Below are 18,518 nucleotides of genomic sequence, written 5' to 3' on the forward strand. Positions count from 1 at the left end.
CAGCAATATCAATATAGCTAAATTACATATCAAAATGTTTGGAATAAGATTTTAGGAAAAGTCACCAAATTTGGTTAAAATTGCAAGGAGTGGCGAATGAAAATCTGGTAGGGGCACAATGTGCCCCCCCCCCTCTTGGGCTTTATAGGGTTAGGTTTCCTGAATGAATGATGGAATTCGGAAAGTTGAATATTTCCTCAATGTCATCACTCAGCGTATTCTCCGTAGAATGTCAGCCAGCTATACAAGTTTCGCTTTCATTTATTTTGCAGAAATCACAAGCCCCAGAACTCGACCACCGCGACCAACAACAACCACAGCTGCCCCGACAACGAAGCAAACTACGGTGGAGATCTTGGAGACAACTGCAACTCCTGAAGCAACAACTGCCACAGTCAAATATACCACAGAAGCAACAGAGCAACCAACAACACCAGGTACACTGTAATTCCCAAAGCAATATGATGTTATTCGTGTAGTTTAATTCTGTTAAGGGCAAATTCTAACGTCTTGACGTCAGAAGAATCTGCATAAGAAGGTACACACATAGGGTTATCCCAATAGTACCAAGATCACACGCATGTACTCCATGTCCACATTCTATACTACATGGTACCGTGCACCTCAAAACGAACATAAAGTCGCACACACTAATTTTGCGTGAGGACTGAAAATAAGTGAAATGGGTCAACCTAGCCGAACTTTACTTTTTCATATTTTCTGAAAGAACGGGTCTTCTTTTACATTATCCAAAAATTTTGTATCATAAAACGGGCAGGAAAGTGTGTTTTTTAGCAGTTTATCTCGAACATTTTTGGTAGAATAGTGTGATTAGGTGTGTCTTTAGAATCCCTTTTCCATTTCTGAAAAACATTGTCCACACTCTTCACTTTCAACTGTAATAACTTTTGACAGGATAGTGCTACTGCTTGGAAAGTTGGCTTTAACTATGGATAGAATGTGTTAATGAGGCATGCTTAATTTTAGTTTAATCTGATAATCCCTGCATTGTTGTTACTCTGGTGTTTTTTTTTTCCTGTTTTTTGTCCCATTCATCGCACAGTCAGCACGGTTTGGTAAAGATTAAGCGCTTGAATAGACACTGTACTTCAGAGCCTCTTTTCTCAGTTCACACTTTTCCTGAGTTTGTGCTTTCTTTCCAATATTTAGATAGGATTAGAAGAGTCCATTTGATTTGAGTTATACATCATTTTAAAGCTTAAAGTCTGCTCTTTCAGAATATGGTCTTAACTAAAAATTCATGTCTGGCGACTTTTTGTTTGTTTTGAGGTGCATATACATATACACGTTTTATTCCTGACTCTATGGGCAGTCTCAGCAAAGATTCGACGAAAGCGCGCACACACACACACACAGAGGTGCCAACTATTACTTTAAGCAACATTTTGTAGTATTTTTTTATGCAATGCAGGATTCGTATAAAATACTGTTTCACCTAAATATTACAATACATGCCCATTGCAGGAAGGTTAATAGCCAAAAATTCTTTCCACCAAAATATGCCGTCTGAACGGTTATAATTGTTTGCAAGGTTGGCATCCCTGCGCTGATGTCATCTCAGTCAGGTACCCGTCGCCAAATTCAAAACTAGTATCATTTTTAGCTATTCTTCCAAATTATTTTCAATGTTTTGATTGAAAGATTAAGATAGAGCTTGCAGTACATGGGGAGGGCGTTTTGGGCGTTGCGGCTGACTTTAACATAACCCCATGTAATCCAGATCTTTCCTACAATATTATTGTAGATGCACTTGTGTAGAGATTCCTACTATCATGTCCTCCACGAACGCACTTGTCTACTGAACTTGCTCTCTTTCAGAGGTGACAACCTCTACGATTCGAGTGACCACAACTGCTGCTCCAACTGAACCGACTATTGTTCCGGGTAATGAACATTATTACCATAGTCATGTGCATTATTGTGTTCATCGATATATACGGCGGCAGAAATATTTGCTTAAAGATATGTCATTGGTCTTCATGAAAAAGGCCCGCTGGTCGGTGATGGTGCATAATGCTTTTACTTGACTAACGCAGCGAGGAACATAATCATTATTTTGCTATAGTAGTGGCATTTCGTGTTATATCACTCACTGACATTCCACAGTTTGACTGGCCGCTGACGGGGCTTGAATGAAATGATGTGCATTTTATATGTCGATCATACCCTTTATCATATTGCCTTGTCTGTCGTTACAATATAGCACTTCAAAGTTGATCGGGATTTGTAATATTCCTTCTATAGACAATGTTTTTCATTTTTCACTAAATGCCTGATGAATTGTAAAAAGGCAAATCTCTTTATCATAATCTGAGCCATGTGAATAATGATGAAGAATCATTGGCTAAAGCAGGTTCCGTGCTAAAATAGAAAAAACTGAACTGAACTGAACTGAATGAAAGGTTTCGTATCATCCGTAATTACGTACATTGTATGTTGGGTTTTTTTTTTGCGGTAGGGAGTTTATCGTTGAAACAACATCTCTAGCAATAATTGGTATTTCAAATTTACTTGATCTTTCAGAATGCTACGAGCCACAGGAGCCATTGCAGTCAGTGAGTCCTTTGACATACGAAGCCAGCTTCAGTCAGCCTACTACTATCACCGGAATCAAACTACCTGCCACTAGCGCTATTACAACGACTACAGTAGTATTCAGAATCAAGCGCGCCGAAGGAGATGAATGGATTACTCTTAATGCCCAAAGCGCAGACTCAGGATCTGGTGACCTCTCCGGTTCAGGGTCAGGAGAATCAGAGAATCAGGTAGATCTTCGACACACAAGTATCTCCTCTTTGTATTTATACATAGAACATGTTTTGCTTCTAATTTGTATCAACACGTTATGCAAGGAAAAAAAAGGCAGTCCACCTGTACTTAATACTTAACCATTTGTGTGTTTTATATGCTGATTTGCACAGCCAACCCTAAAGCGTTTCATACGCTATCCAATGTCCATGCACAACAGAGAAAAGGTTAACAATATAAGATATTCTGATTTTGATTGTGATTCTGATTTTCGGCGTATTTCTCCTAATTATATCTTTTCTAGAGATCATCTACTCTGATTCATCATATTGATACTTTTTTTTTCGTTTTGGAAACATACATAACCCTGTTCATGGAATTGCGAGTGGTAGATAATAGAATTTTCATATTTGCATTCGCATTTTGTGAATAATACTGTTGCTTTGTCCATCCATCAAATATGAATTATTACTCATCTATTTTTTTTTTCATAGGGCGAAGTAACGTTTTCTTTGAGTGACTCTGCTCCAACGAACCTCTGGCTTCCATCCGAATTGGGGCCTGTGAGAGCTATCGAAGTAACATTTGGAGCTCCACTTAATCTTGGCAATGAAATCGACGTCTATGGCTGCCAGGGTACGTGCAATTTAAGCAACACATTCACAAACAATCTGCCGACGAGTTCTTTCGAGTACGAAAACAAAATTCTCGTTCATGATTAGAATTTAAGCAGTTCTGTCGAACGTGTCTGTCGTGATCATTAAATCTTCTGGATACGCAGAAAAGGAATATACTAAAATTTATCTTTTATCATTTGATTCTTTATCCATGTATAGATTATAATAAACATAACATTCACTCCTCACGCTATGAACTGTATAATCAGTGAACTTGCAGCATTTGAAGTTGTTAACTATGACAAGATCGATTTTCTTAAGTGTGTTTCTAAGTATTTATTTTTCCTCTGTGTTTTTCCTTAAAACGTAGGAACCACTCCCGCTCCAACCACGAGGGGTACTTCCCCGCCAGGTAAAATATCATATTTTTTCACAAAAATCTTTGGTTCGTTCGGTTTGTTCAAATACAATGAAACATTCACAATCTTAAGATCACAGTAAGGCGCCAAACGCTGAAATCTCATTTACCTTATCAATGGATAATCATGTTTATTTTAACATCATTTGAATTACATTAAAGGACCCTTCTTCCTCCCTCGCACCTTACTTTATATACTAACTGAAATATTATCAGGAACATAGACATTTAAAGTAAACGTGTTTTATGCAAATGTACCTGCTTACAATAGGGACATCCCCTACTGCTCCGTCCACAACAGCTGCTCCAACCGAAGGAACAACTGCTGCAGGTAATAAAAAAGGCATTGTTCTCGTCTAATTTCTTTTTCTTATTTTTTTTCCACATTTCGTTCGATAGTGAGGCGAGATATATTTAAGAATTACTCATAGTTTAAAAATTGTTTGTCTCCACCCATGCCCCCTGTCCCGCAAATATCTTGAAATAGTAATCCTTAATGACGTTCCCTATCTTATTCATATCAAAGAACTCATTGACTAAATTTTCCTGTCTGCCGGTAAGAATTTGTATGAACGTAAGCGCAAAGGATTATTACTATGACGATTATTTTTTTCTCCCCCACCCCCTGTCCCTCTCTCCCTCTCTCTCCTTTCAATTATTTGACATTCGGGCATAGCATTCAAATAAAATGTGGGATAGTCAACATTTGTTGCAGTTCAAGAATCCTCTTACCCCAAATTTTTGCATCAATCAGGATCTTGCCGCCCATTTTTTATGCTCGAATTTATCTTCCTGGTTACACCATGTATTGTAGTGATCTAATTCCATGCCAAACAAAATCTTCCATCGTGTCCATAGCAATATTCACCAGCCTGTGAAACAGTTTTCCTTTTCTTCGTTTTCGAATGACTCTCTACCCATCTGTGTACACATTGCAGTATGGAACCTTTCCCATGTTATGTTTCTAACATGGGATTAAACAGGGAATCTATTTGAGAATAATGTCCAGCACTGACTAACATTGACAGTTCAATCCTTTGATAAGATGGTCATCGTCACAGTATAATACATTGTTATGCATTGCCAATATATCATTGTCCTTTTCGTTTTACAAAGTACCTACTTGGTCTACAGGATCTAATTGTTATTTGAGCTTCCCAACATTGACTTTCTGTCTCATGGGTTTCTCTCATCTTTCACACCTTATACAGAAACAACAGCTACGACGGCTACACCAAAAGTAACAACTCAGACGACAGTCACATATACCACTTCAGCAACTGAACAACCAACAACAACACCAGGTAATTTCCATGTCATTGCAACATAATTCATGTATAAACATTAACAGTGGAACACTATCATGTAGCAAAGATATTTAACCAAAACTGAGACTTAAAATTGACCTTTGCTTTCAGAATGCTACGAGCCACAGGAGCCTTTGCAAGCAGTGAGTCCCTTGACGTACGAAGCCAGCTTCAGTCAGCCTACTACTATATCTGGAATCAAACTACCTGCTATCAGCGCTGGTACAACGACTACAGTGGTGTTCAGAATCAAGCGCACCGATGGAGATGAATGGATTATAGTTCCTGCCCAAAGCGCAGACTCAGGATCTGGTGACCTCTCCGGTTCTGGATCGGGAGAGTCAGAGAATCAGGTGAGTCCTCAACAGACAAGTATCCCTTTATTCTACACAGAACATGCTTTACTACTACTTGTATCAAGACGTTATAGGACGAAAGAGGACAGTTTTTCCACTTGTACCTTCCACTTTATAACCCTTTGTGTGTTTGATTTCACATGTTTGCATTCGCATTTTATGAAGATTGTTTCAGCTATCAAACAGGAGAGTGGTACTCATGCATTGATTAATTTCTTGTATTCTTTACGCAGGGCGAAGTAACGTTTTCTTTGAGTGACTCGGCTTCAACGAATCTCTGGCTACCTTCCGCATTGGGGCCTGTACGAGCTATCGAAGCAACGTTTGGAGCTCCCCTTAATCTCGGAAATGAGATCCAGGTGTACGGCTGTCAGGGTAGGTGCAATTTAAACGCATTCACAAACAGCACTCTTGTATTAAATAGGCCTACTGTGGAAGAGTTCTTTCGAGTTTGAATGCAGACTTCTCGCTCACGATTAGAATTCAAGCAGTTCTGTCGAAATTGTCTGTCGTGATCATGAATTTTTCTAAAAAATGAATGTACTAAGATTTATTTTTGAACATTTGATTGTTTATCCGTGTTCTAATAAACAGTGCACATTACATTCATTACTCCGCCTGCTATGTACACCGTAATCAGTGAACTTGCAGCATTTCCAGCTCTTAGATGCGGCAAGATCGATTTCCTTATGTAAGTCCCTACGTATTCATTTCCCCTCTGTTTGTCATTAAATGTAGGACCCACCCCGGCTCCAACAACGGGAGGTACCTCCCCGCCAGGTAATATGTAATATATTTTTTACGAATAGGGGGAAAAATAGAATCTTGGGTTTGTTCGGTTTGTTTAAAAATCATGAAACATTCACAAAGTAATACTCCTTGCAGCCTTAAGACCACAGCAGGGCGCCAACCTGTGTTCGATTTGTTTTTTGTTCAGTAAGTTAGCATGATTCTTGTTACAATAATTATCGAAATTACACTAAGGACCCCCCGCCAGCACCGAATTTTGTATCCAAGCTGACACAGTATCAGGAACATTGACCTGCAAAGTAAGAGCGTTCCATTCAAACGTGTTTGCTTACAATAGGGACATCCCCTACTTCTCCATCAACAACAACGGCTGCTTCAACTGAAGGTACAACTGCTGCAGGTAATAAGGATGACGTTGATCTTTCTGTTTCTTGTCCCCCACATTTCGTTCAAATATTAGGCGAAAAGATAACCAACATCTTCAAAATTCTTCGTCTTTCTCCCTTTCAATCTTCAACTCATATAGAAACGTGAAAGGCTTACTCCATATGTTTTATAAATCTCCCCCTCTCTTCTCTGTCTCTCTCTCTCTTCTCTCTTTCTCTCCTCTTTCATTTATTTGGCTTTCAGGCAGAGCATTCAAACGAAATATGGGATAGTGAACATTTGTTGCATATCTAGAGCCCTACTCTATAAAATCTCTGCATCAATCGGTATCTTGCAGCACATCATCTATGCTCGAATTTTTCTTCCTGGGTGAACCGAGTATTTTAGTGATCTAGTCCCATGCAAGTCTAAATCGTCGATCGTGTCTATAAATATATTCACCTGCCTGTGAAACAAATGATTTATTTTTTTTTTCGCATGACACTCCCTTCCGTGAACACAGCATGATTTTTCCCTTGGTATGTCTCTAGTAGGCCTTCCAAGTGTGGAATTTATTTGAAAATAATATACATGTACAAAACTGACTTAGAGTGAGGATGACAATTTCCTGCATTGTTGTGAACATATACCGCCAAAATAACGACATGAATAATCTTCTTTTTTAAGATAGAGAAAGTAGCTACTTGGCCGCCATTTGAGCTTCGTTAACTTGACTTTTTGTCCCATCGATTTCTTTCATCTTTCCATCCTTATACAGAAACAACCACTCTTGGTCTGTCGGGTAAGTATCACCTACGTTGTCATTTAATTACTGACGCAGTGGCATGTCCTTTAAGTTTCCTGAGTAAAGAATGGAATTCGAATAGGTGGACATTTCCTCAATGTCATCACTCAGCGTATTCTCCCCAGAATGTCAGCCAGCTATACAAGTTTCGCGTTCATTTATTTTGCAGAAACCACAACTCCCAGGACTCGAATGCCGCGACCAACAACAACCACAGCTGCTCCGACAATGAAGCAAACTACGGTGGAGATCTTGGAGACAACTGCAACTCCTGAAGCAACGACTGTCAAATCTACCCCTGCAGCAACGGAACAACCAACAACACCAGGTAATGCCCAAAGCAAATAAATATGATTTGTGTTTCATGGTTTAATTTTGTGAAGGGCAGACCATTTCTATAACGTCTTGGCGTCATTAAAGAATGTATCCACACAGGAATATTGTATTTCGAACAAGAGCATACGCTTACGTGTTCTATTCCCTAACTTTAAAGTAAGTACTCTCAACAAGGGTTACTAGTAGACGATACAAACCAACAAACTCACACAAACAAACACACAAACAGATGTCACCTCTCCTTTTTTGGATGTGTTTTGCAGTTGTTGTATTTTTAAATTAAAGAAAAACATACTGCTGATTTCATGCAAAATACTGTTTTCCCACGCTTGTACCACTACGGGGTCATAAGCTCATTGCTGAAAAGGTGACGGTAATATTTTTTCCACCAAAAGTATACCTTCTGAGCGGCTGTTTCCGAGGTTTGCATCCCTGCAAGCACGTCATCTCAGTTTCCCATCGCAAACTCAAAACTAGCAGCATTTTTTTTTCTTAATCAAACACCATGCCATGCAAGGAAGACGTCAGTTGAAACACAATGATTTTACTACCACATTCAGTTCGTCAGAAGGGATTCCTTTCAAATTGTTTTGATTGATTTGACTGATAGATTAAGAAAACTTGAGCTTGCTTACGAGGGAGGCATTTTTGATAAGCGTTGCTCGCTTAAACATAATTTCATGTTATTCATATCTCTCCGAGATGCACTTGTGTAGAGATTCAAAATAATCATATCCTGCCCGAACGCACTTGTCTTCTGAACTTGCTCTCTTTCAGAGGTAACAACCTTTACTATTCGAGTGACCACAACTTCGGCTCCGACAGAACCGACTGTTATTCCGGGTAATGAACATGACTACGTCTTACTACTGTACGCTAAATGTGCATGGTTATGCCATATACCATGTATACGGTGGCAGGAATAATTGATTTTAGGTATTAAATGCTGTTTATAATATTCCGTCATGGTTCAAAATGAAATCACCCGACTAAGGCAGCGAGAATCAAAATCATGCTAGTTTGGTCGTAGTGACATCATTTCAGGTTACATTATTCTCTGATATTCCTCAATTTGACTGATCGCTGACGGGGCTTGTTTCAAATGAAGCAATTTACGTAGACCGTGCTATATGCCAATATTGCCTTGTCTATCGTTGTCATGTGACACTTGACAGTCACTTGGTAGTCGTATCATCCTCTCGAGAAAGTGTTTTCCCTTTCGCGAGGAATAATTGTTACACCTCTAAACGCAAAAAAAAAATAAATAAATAAAATCTGAGGGGGTGTTTCCTTCCAGGCCGTTAATGATGACACGTTCCGTTTCGTTCTGCACAACCTATGTACTTCGTTTGACAGCGAGTTGTTATATTGATACAAAGTCTGTATGTTCAATCCTTGTGTGTTCGATTCAATTTGTTTTTGCAGAATGCTACGAGCCACAGGAGCCATTGCAGTCAGTGAGTCTTCTGACATACGAAGCAAGCTTCAGTCAGCCTACTACTATCACTGGAATCAAACTACCTGCCATCAGCGCGAGTAGAATTACAACGGTAACATTTAGGATCAAGCGCGCCGAAGGAGATGCATGGATTATTGTTCCTACCGAAAACGCAGACTCGGGATCGGGATCCGGTGACCTCTCAGGATCAGGATCCGGAGATTCAGATAATCAGGTGAATTTTTCAACAGGCGAACTGTGCCTTCAGTTTCATAAATGAGATGAGATGTACATCTACTTGCACAGATGTGAATGAGAATAATTTCTTGCAGTATGACTCTTATGTTCTTTCACACCACTTGATACACACACACACACACACATATATATATATATATATATATATATATATATATATATATATATGTAATAACACATTATATATGTATATATATATATGTATGTAATAACACATTATATATGTATATATATATATATGTAATAACACATTACATATGTATATATAATACATAATTATGTGTGTATCATAAAATCTATTTCCATTAGACTTACCTTACATATAAAACAAAAGTTTTCCCCTTTTCCTTCAATACAGTGCCAGTGTTTCAGAGTACACTGTTTTTCGTGGGTGTTACCACCAGGTTTTTTGGTGTGTGTGTGTGTGTGTGTTTTGTCTACTTCAAACATTTATATGTATATGTATATGTATATGTATATATATGTATATGTATATACAATATAATATATATATATATTATATACTCTACAATACATATTCATGTGTGTATATGATTATATGCATACATTATTATATCTTTTTATCCTTGCATTTTTGTAGTGATGGTGAGTAGGCTAAAATGTAAAGAAAAATAAAGATTTGACTCCCAAATACCATGAAAATATATTTCAGCATTTTTTTTTTTTATTGCTATGATTAGAACTTCATACATATTGATAATGATTACACTTCGCATTTTGGGAAGCTGATATTGTTGTTAACCTTGCGTTTCTGGCACATAAGTTCACTCTTATGTCTTATTCTCTACATAGGGTGAAGTGTCATTTATTTTGAGTGACACTGCTGCAACGAACCTCTGGCTTCCATCCGAATTGGGAACTGTGCGGGCCATCCAAGCAACATTTGGAGCTCCACTTAGCTCCGTGAATATAATCGAAGTCTACGGTTGCCAAGGTAGGTGCAATTTGAGAGATAATTTGGTTAACCACACTCTCATAACTGCTTCCTTACTTTTTCCTGCTATTCGAGAAAATATAATTTTGTTGGAAAAATTATGTTTGCAAAGCTACAGAAAATTGATACGTATCTTTACAGACGTAAAAATGTTTCCATTTTCCATTTTCCATTGTGAATTCCATTTCTCCGTAGACCGTGAACCTAGTAAGACTCCAAAGACAAGCCTGTACGTCCAAAAGCCAAAAGTGATACTATTTGAAACTACAGCAATACCAATTCGCTAAAATCCCTATAATGCAGCACCTCTTTATTTATGAAAATACAAAAAAAAATGTATATCTTTCATCACCTTTTATAAGAATCACAGGAGAGCCTTTTTCATACTCCTTTGATATCTAGCACGGTAATGGTGTCAACATAATTGACCTGCAAAATTATACTTTTCCATTAAATGTGATTGCTCACACTAGGGGCATCCTCTACTGCGCCACCTACCACAATGGCATCCTCTACGGAAGCAACAACTGCAGGTAATAAAGAAGAACTCTTCTCATTTTCCAAATTTGGTCAAAGCTCTTCTGTTGATTAGTGTAAACAACCAGAATTTCGAAATTCAGCATTGTAGATTCCCTCCCAACCTCATGAACATTTTGCTCACTTGAAGTGACGATTTGAAAGTGATATCAAAAGATTTAATAAAAGAATTATCCATGCAATTCATACGCAAGCGTTCAAAATGATTTTCTTACAGAATTTAGTGTCTTATACACAAAAGCTGTTCCTTGGAAAATGGAATTGACCGACTTCCCAGTTAACTGTTTGGTTGTGGTGATACGATTGAAAAATAGCAGGATGGCGAATACAACCAGAATAATCAGTATCATCTACTTTCTACATTTGTACTTTTCTATACATCAATCTGAATATGGAAGACGATTTTTCTCCAACATCATTGAACCATTCTATGATCATCGTTGTGTTCGAGTCCATCGCAAGACTATATCCTCCTTTTAGAATATGATAATGTTTGCTTTCCGGTCGGACAGGCCAATTTCAAATCAATTCCTCTCATGAGCACAGTACACGTATCACGCATCTTCCTATGGTTCTTTCTCTACATAAACCAAAATAAACTTCGAGACATACGATTTCAGAATCAAATTTGTTCCACATTGCGATTGAATTTTGTTTCTCAATCCAAAAGCTGTCTTCATGAAAAGGTATAGGCTACAGTATGTCGTATTTCCGGTAAAATACCGAATGCAATGTGACTGCTTCTTTACAGATCCAGCTCAAAAACTGAAATGAAAGGCAGTTATCAATTTTATACAAAATAAAAAAAAACACAAGTTTAGACAAATATGTCCATCACAACATTGATTTGATGGTCTTCAAAGTATTTAGATATAAGACAACTCAACAGTTACTGGTTTTAATATTTCCTTTCCTTATTGCACTTTATACAAAAATAACGACAGTCACTCAGTCTTTAGGTGTTTAGGTTCAAGAAAAAGGTAGAGTTATTGGTCCAAAACTATATAGACCTTTCGTTTATCCCTTTACGCACTATTTGTCTGTAGAAATCCTGTTCCAATACTTTTAGTGAAGAACCTTGGGACTTAATAGACATGCTGTCTCTGATCTTACAGAAATTACTAGTCCCAAGGTTAGTACACGAGGAACAACCACTTCTATCCCTGGAACTGAACAAACCACGGTGGTAATAGAAGAAACAACTGCTCCACGTAGAGCAACAACTACAACTCAGACCACCGTCACATATACCACGTCAGCAACTGAACAACCAACAACAGCGCCAGGTAATTAAAAAAAAAAAACATTCCGATTCCGACCCATTAGATGAGTCTATACCTCAGTGGAACACTTTAATCTGGGGAAAAACAACAACTAATGTCTGAGACTTCAAGTTGACTTGCTCTTTCAAAATGCTTCCAGACACATAAGAGACATATTTGTATGACAAAAAGAGTAACCTACAGGTAGTACAAAAGTTTAAAATTGAATATGTATCTGAGGTTTATCATTTTCATGCAGAAAGATATTTCCATTTCTGTGCGGTAGAACGAGTTCTAATGTGTAGAAATAGATTTCACGGGTAGGTTTGAATATGCACATTATTTAACCTTTGCTTTCAGAATGCTACGAGCCACAGGAGCCATTGCAAGCAGTGGGTCTCTTGACATACGAAGCCAGCTTCAGTCAGCCTACTACTATCGCTGGAATCAAGCTACCTGCCATCAGCGCTAGTACAACGACTACAGTGGTATTCAGCATCAAGCGCGCCGAAGGCGATGAATGGATTACTGTTCTTGCCGAAAACGCAGACTCGGGATCGGGATCTGGGGACTTCTCCGGTTCAGGATCAGGAGATTCAGAGACTCAGGTGAATCGTCAACAAACAAGTATTTCAAAGCTTTAACGACCAAAAATAAATAACAGACTTCCTCTCCTCTAGTGTACATGTATGACGAAGAGTGATCTATGCTGTTCAGTCCGTACCCTTCATTATGTTTGACAGCATTCAATAATATCTGGTCATGTCATCGCCGACAAAGCATTATCAGAAGTCTGCTAGTCTTACTCACATTATTGTAGTGTATTCGATTCTCTCTTTATCCATTCCTGAAATGAAGTTGCATTTGGAAGCTATTGAATTCTTAGTTGTGTATGTTTGCTTGTTATGTCGTGGCGGTGAGTTAGCTAAACCGGTAGCGCGTCTGCCTCAGATCCTAAGGACCCCGGTTCCATTCCCGAGTCCCACTTAGCATGTGTTTAATCATGCAGTCCCCTCTAGTGACAGACAAAACACTCTGTCTCTCAGATAGGACATAAAATGGAGGTCCCGTGGGTGAGAGAGTCACAACTCATGCACGTAAAAGATCCCGCTTCACTCATTCATCGCAAAGAGCAGGGTATTTAATCAGGTGAAGTGGTCTCACCTTACATGTACATCAACTGAACCCCATGCAAGACCAGCTATTGCAGCTGACTGTGGGCTATCCAGCTATCTTCTCACATGGAAATGAAACAAACAAATATTGATATCATTTTCTTGGCATTAGATATTTCATTTTCCTTGGTATTCAATGCATAGGGCGAAGTAACAGTCGCTTTGAGTGACAGTGCTTCAACAAACATCTGGCTACCATCCACATTGGGGCCTGTGCGAGCTATCCAAGCAACATTTGGAGCTCCCCTTAATCTGGGAAATGAGATCAAGGTCTACGGCTGCGAGGGTAAGTGCAATTCGAATGACACATTGTGTAAACTGCATGTATTCTAAATCAAATCTTTTAAGTCTTCATCGTAAGGTAAATCTGTATTGAGATAATACGTTAGCTAAAACCAATAGAAGTATGCATACGTATAACATATGTAGCAACTACGTCCATGTACATTCACCAATCAAAAAAGAAAGAAAGAAAGAAAAAAACCAAAAACAACCACAAGTTCGGGACCAGTGCTATATGTTTAATAGAAACCTCAATGACTCTTAAAAAAAATATGACTATCATAATAAACGAGAGTAAAATGAAAAAGATAGCATTTTTGTTTAAATTGATTAATACACTTATAAATTAATTTATTCATTAATTTGTGTTGTTAAAATGTAGACCAGTAAACTCATACTTTATTGTTCCTTGTATCTACACATTACAGCGGTAACAACCACTGCTCCATCTACAACAGCTCCTGGTAATGACCATAAACTTTTATTTCTTTCATCCTATTTTCACAATTGGACAAATTTTGACGGGAAGCGAAAGATTTACAGTTTTCGTAATGATCACTGCCATATACCCATTTATTCTCTCTCAAAATACAAACTACTAAAAGATAAAAAATCACTTACATGCTATTATGAACTGAGAAAAAAAATGATAGTAATGGAAAATAACTTATTCCATTCTTTATCATATCATAATATGTAAAATGCTCCTGTACAACCTTTTCGTATGCAATTCAGTGAAGGTGCAATCGACGGAAAAATGTCCCTTTCTCCCAAGTTAATTATTAAAGAGAATTGAAGTGTAAGATGATCAGTCTGACAAATATTCAGAATCATCCGTTCTTCTCTGTACATACTGAATTTGAAATTAATCTGAAAGGAAACGGCCGTAACGTTCAAAGAATTCAAGGTAGTGTCCTCTTCTCGCTCCCAACACATACCACGTTATACACTGTACTGGTATTTGATTTTTGTGGTATTTTCTTGTCCACTGTTAAGGTTTGATCCCTTTGCAGAAATCTAAACATTGTCTGTAAGGTCTTTCGTGATTGTCCATTGAAAAGCAAGATGAAAGAAAGCAAAGTGGCTATTTCTTTTCTTAAACATCTAAATCCCTTCTTGCATTATTACCTTTGAAAGTTGCTATGTACAAATTTAACATATCAAGTCAAAAAAAAATCTGTCGTTTGATGCTGCATTATTACTATAGCTATTTGTATTATTTATTGACAGTATCACCACAAGACACCGGTAAAAATATATACATATATGTATTAAGCTTTTTTTGTTCTTATATGATTGTTGATTCCGTTTGCAAAATTGGTTAAAATATATATATATATATATATATATATATGAAAAAGAAACAGAAACTTTATTTGATGTTGTTAAAGGTATCGTCAATTAAAGAATCACTCACAACTGTAAACAGTAGGCGTTGCAATGTACAACGCCTGGCATTTACATTTGTGAGAAATTCATTAAATTGACAACACCTTTTTGAAGAATAGCAACAACAAAATATCTCTCTCTTTATCAGATTGGCATTTTTCAGGATATCTTGAACATATTTAACTACTCTCGTGTAATCTTTTTCAGATCTGAAATATGTAGCAAAATTCAGTCGTCATTCTAATGCATACAAAATGAGAATGTCTGCAGCGAGAATTCTTAAGAACTTGGTTGGCTATTGAAGTTGTGACTCTTTTCATTACACATTACTTATTCAGAATCAACGACACAAGCAATATGTTACTTTGCCCCCACGGGAGAAAGTTACCAAGTAAGGAAAATTGTTTTTTTTTTTTTTATATATCAACGTGGTGATTTTTACGTTTTTGTATGACATTTATTTTATCAACATTATTAGTATACACTCGAATCGTCAAGTATTAATTACTTCCGTGTTTCGTGAATTAAAGCATGTGTCTTCGTTTTCATGTACATGTATTTTGAAACTTGTTTGTCATCTTCTCAGAAATATATTTTTAGTATAATGAAGTAAAATTACTTCCCGGCGCCTTTATCGCAAAGCCTCTATCCATATATGATTTCATTAGACACCTCAAAGGGAAAAACATAGATGTGGATTTCCACTTTATTTTGAGATGTTGTATATGTGACACAAAACAGTAAGCAATGTAAGCAATTACGTTCCAGTTGGGTTCTTTCACTTTGCATAATGATGGTACATTAGGAATGTGTGCTAAAAAAGATTTACTAATTAAGGGAAGAACGAAATTTGATAATCATAGAAATGACAATAGTACATAAATTGAAATCTATAAGCAGTTCTGTTCTCTAGAATCGTGTATTGGTGTTAGAAAATTCGAGACATGTCATTTCTAAATAATGTTGTTAATATTTTCCTTATCAGGGTGGTGAATCCTTCCCCTATGGCAATTGTGAGACATGCATTTGCATGGTAGGACAAGGCATAGAATGCTTCCCAGACTCGTGCAATCTTGATCCAGAAGATTGTAGCACGGTAAGTATGCGAAATATTAATCACAAAATACACAGCTTACAGGATTAAAGATGTAAGCGTTTTAATATACCGTTGTTATTTTGACTGGTGCTCCACAATCACCTGAGAACATAGTTGTTAGCATCACTCCCGCATCCCGTTGTAAATATTGCAATGAGGCACAGTATGTTCTACTGTGTACTGTTTTGGGAGAAGAATGACTTCATCACCGTAACTCGGCTCCATAAAACATTTATTCATGACATTTAATCACTTAATCTGTCGAGCTGTTAGTCAGAATTTTGTTCTTTTGCTTCCATTCCAGTCAATTCAAATATTGCTCTGTTTTTAGATTCACTTTGAGATATACAACACCAAAAGAGAGTACATCGTGTTGAACCTTTTCTGTATCATGCGGGGACATAGGAAAGTGTGTACAACGCATATAGTTTTCCATACCGATAAGCCCTTAAAGCACACAAAGGATTAAATGTACAATATTCATCATGTTCCTTTACAGGGAGAGACTGTGGTACATACGGCGGACGGTTGCTGCCAGTGCCGCGCAATACCCACAACTGTCCCGACGACACAATCTGCAACTACACAGCGTAAGTGAACAACAAACGTTGCTCAACCTTTAAGAAGACAGAGCCATTTTCTCTGAGAAAGGAAAGCAAATGCAGTCGAACAGATGCTGGTTTATACGGAAGACGAGTAGACATCATGGTTGCAAATGACTTTTAGTCTCTTTTGTATTTGAAAGGCTCTTCTTAGGGCTGCGAGTTTATCTCAATGTCCTGAATTTATGTCTTGCTTTTTATTCTAAAACAATGCTACGATTACTAGCAGTTACAAATACACCTCTAACAACGTGAACAACGTATACGCATCGCTAAAATGAAAATGGAAAGTTATAAATCTCCTCAATACCTATGAATCAACTATACTATAGTGCATCAAAGTACAACGTGAAGTAATGAAACTTGATGGGAATGTGAACACGTTTACTGGTTACTGGAAAAAAAGTCATCCTTTCTAAAAGACGAGTATTTTGTTTTCACTAATACATGTATGGGAAAGCAGGACAAGATGAAATGAACAAAGCGGACGAGTGAAAATCAACTTACTCGGTGAATCGGACTGCGAGTGTATTTAAAAAGTACCTAAAACCAGAGAACGGAAACTGGGACCTCTCACCGCTAGGACTTCACAACATCGCGTAATAGTGCAACGTCAGGCAACTTGTCGTATGCAGAGTACCTTGGGTATAGAACTCTAGGGACAAAAGTGTCTTCTCTTCCCAAGGTGATAGGGAGGTTTTTAGTGTTAGCTGATTGGCTAACAGAAGACGTTTTGTAGTTGATTGGTCGATGGGAAACTATAAAACGTGTGTTTCCGAACTCGACTAACAGTGTTTGTTTTAGGTTTTAGGTTTGTTTTAGGTTTAGAGCATGTTATTGGCTAACGGAACTCACGCTTTCCAATCTATTAATCGATACTGAACTAAAAAAACAGGTGTTTCCGAACGCGACAGCCAATTACGTGACGGCGTTGTGCGCGACATAATGGACGCACACCTGGCTGATGATGTCAAGTTGAGACGTGACTCTGGGGGAGTTGGTGCATACATTACAAATGAACGACTCCCATGAATAAATGGGTTTTCGTATACAAAAGTGCATGGTTGTAATGCTTATGAGCACAAACTCACCTGAATCAGTGGAAAGATACATCAGAAACATTATGTGGAGTTTCCGTACACTCATTAACAACAGTCCTGCAAATGGTTCCGTGACATTTGCTCCAGCGACAATTGCTCCCATGAGATGTCTGCACGCTAAGCCAAACATAAATCCCACCCACAAATATAGCCCTAATCCTTTAAATCTCAATCCTCACAACAAACTGAAAATCCGAGCACAACCCCAGCCCTAACCCTAAGTCCCTGGAGAAAGTAAGACCGGAGCAATTGTCGCAAGAGCAAAGTCGTGTCACCCTGCAAATAGGTTTAGAGGGAGAAAATAGTGATATCTGAGAATGTCTAAATAGTGTTCGTTAGATCTCGTTTGGCTCGAGGATTAAACTGACTAGCAGTTATAATGAAACTGACCAGCCTGTCGTAATTACAAAAGCTCTTTCTTATGTGTTTTGCTTGTTGTTTATGTTTTTCTATATAGCGTGTCTTTACCCCATGGTATACCGTGAAAACTGCGACTGCCATCGCACGTGCGATGATATCGAAACACCATGCGCGTCGCCCTCTAGCGTCCAAGTATGCGAGAGGGGTTGTTTCTGTCAGGAAGGCATGGTTCTGGCTGACGCCAATTCTACCGACTGTGTCACAAAGGAGAGCTGCGTGACGGACTGCGAGTACAATGGCAATGTTTACGAGGTATCCTTTGCTTTACTTTACCTCTGTT

General features: G+C 38.0%; 1 protein-coding gene across 10 annotated transcripts in view; it reads left to right on the forward strand.

Annotated features, from left to right (window-relative positions):
- LOC139708322 (uncharacterized) overlaps nt 1–18,518 on the forward strand; it is a 127,506-nt gene that overhangs the window by 106,689 nt on the left and 2,299 nt on the right. For 9 of the 10 annotated variants that reach the window (XM_071620277.1, XM_071620278.1, XM_071620283.1 and 6 more), the window contains 25 exons: nt 273–437; nt 1,840–1,905; nt 2,545–2,786; nt 3,264–3,405; nt 3,757–3,798; nt 4,076–4,135; nt 5,016–5,108; nt 5,223–5,464; nt 5,701–5,842; nt 6,206–6,247; nt 6,555–6,617; nt 7,362–7,385; nt 7,558–7,716; nt 8,502–8,567; nt 9,150–9,397; nt 10,234–10,375; nt 10,849–10,908; nt 12,028–12,198; nt 12,535–12,782; nt 13,494–13,635; nt 14,060–14,095; nt 15,359–15,411; nt 16,006–16,116; nt 16,616–16,706; nt 18,276–18,490. In XM_071620277.1, coding sequence (XP_071476378.1) covers nt 273–437; nt 1,840–1,905; nt 2,545–2,786; nt 3,264–3,405; nt 3,757–3,798; nt 4,076–4,135; nt 5,016–5,108; nt 5,223–5,464; nt 5,701–5,842; nt 6,206–6,247; nt 6,555–6,617; nt 7,362–7,385; nt 7,558–7,716; nt 8,502–8,567; nt 9,150–9,397; nt 10,234–10,375; nt 10,849–10,908; nt 12,028–12,198; nt 12,535–12,782; nt 13,494–13,635; nt 14,060–14,095; nt 15,359–15,411; nt 16,006–16,116; nt 16,616–16,706; nt 18,276–18,490 — 3,065 coding nt within the window. The remainder of the gene's footprint in view (nt 1–272; nt 438–1,839; nt 1,906–2,544; nt 2,787–3,263; nt 3,406–3,756; nt 3,799–4,075; nt 4,136–5,015; nt 5,109–5,222; nt 5,465–5,700; nt 5,843–6,205; nt 6,248–6,554; nt 6,618–7,361; nt 7,386–7,557; nt 7,717–8,501; nt 8,568–9,149; nt 9,398–10,233; nt 10,376–10,848; nt 10,909–12,027; nt 12,199–12,534; nt 12,783–13,493; nt 13,636–14,059; nt 14,096–15,358; nt 15,412–16,005; nt 16,117–16,615; nt 16,707–18,275; nt 18,491–18,518) is intronic. The other variant, XM_071620281.1, reaches the window with a different exon arrangement.

This window comes from Diadema antillarum, unplaced genomic scaffold (assembly GCF_040938485.1).
Source record: "Diadema antillarum isolate AM-2024a unplaced genomic scaffold, OU_Dant_1.0 seq00001325_RagTag, whole genome shotgun sequence".
Taxonomy (NCBI): Eukaryota; Metazoa; Echinodermata; class Echinoidea; order Diadematoida; family Diadematidae; genus Diadema; species Diadema antillarum.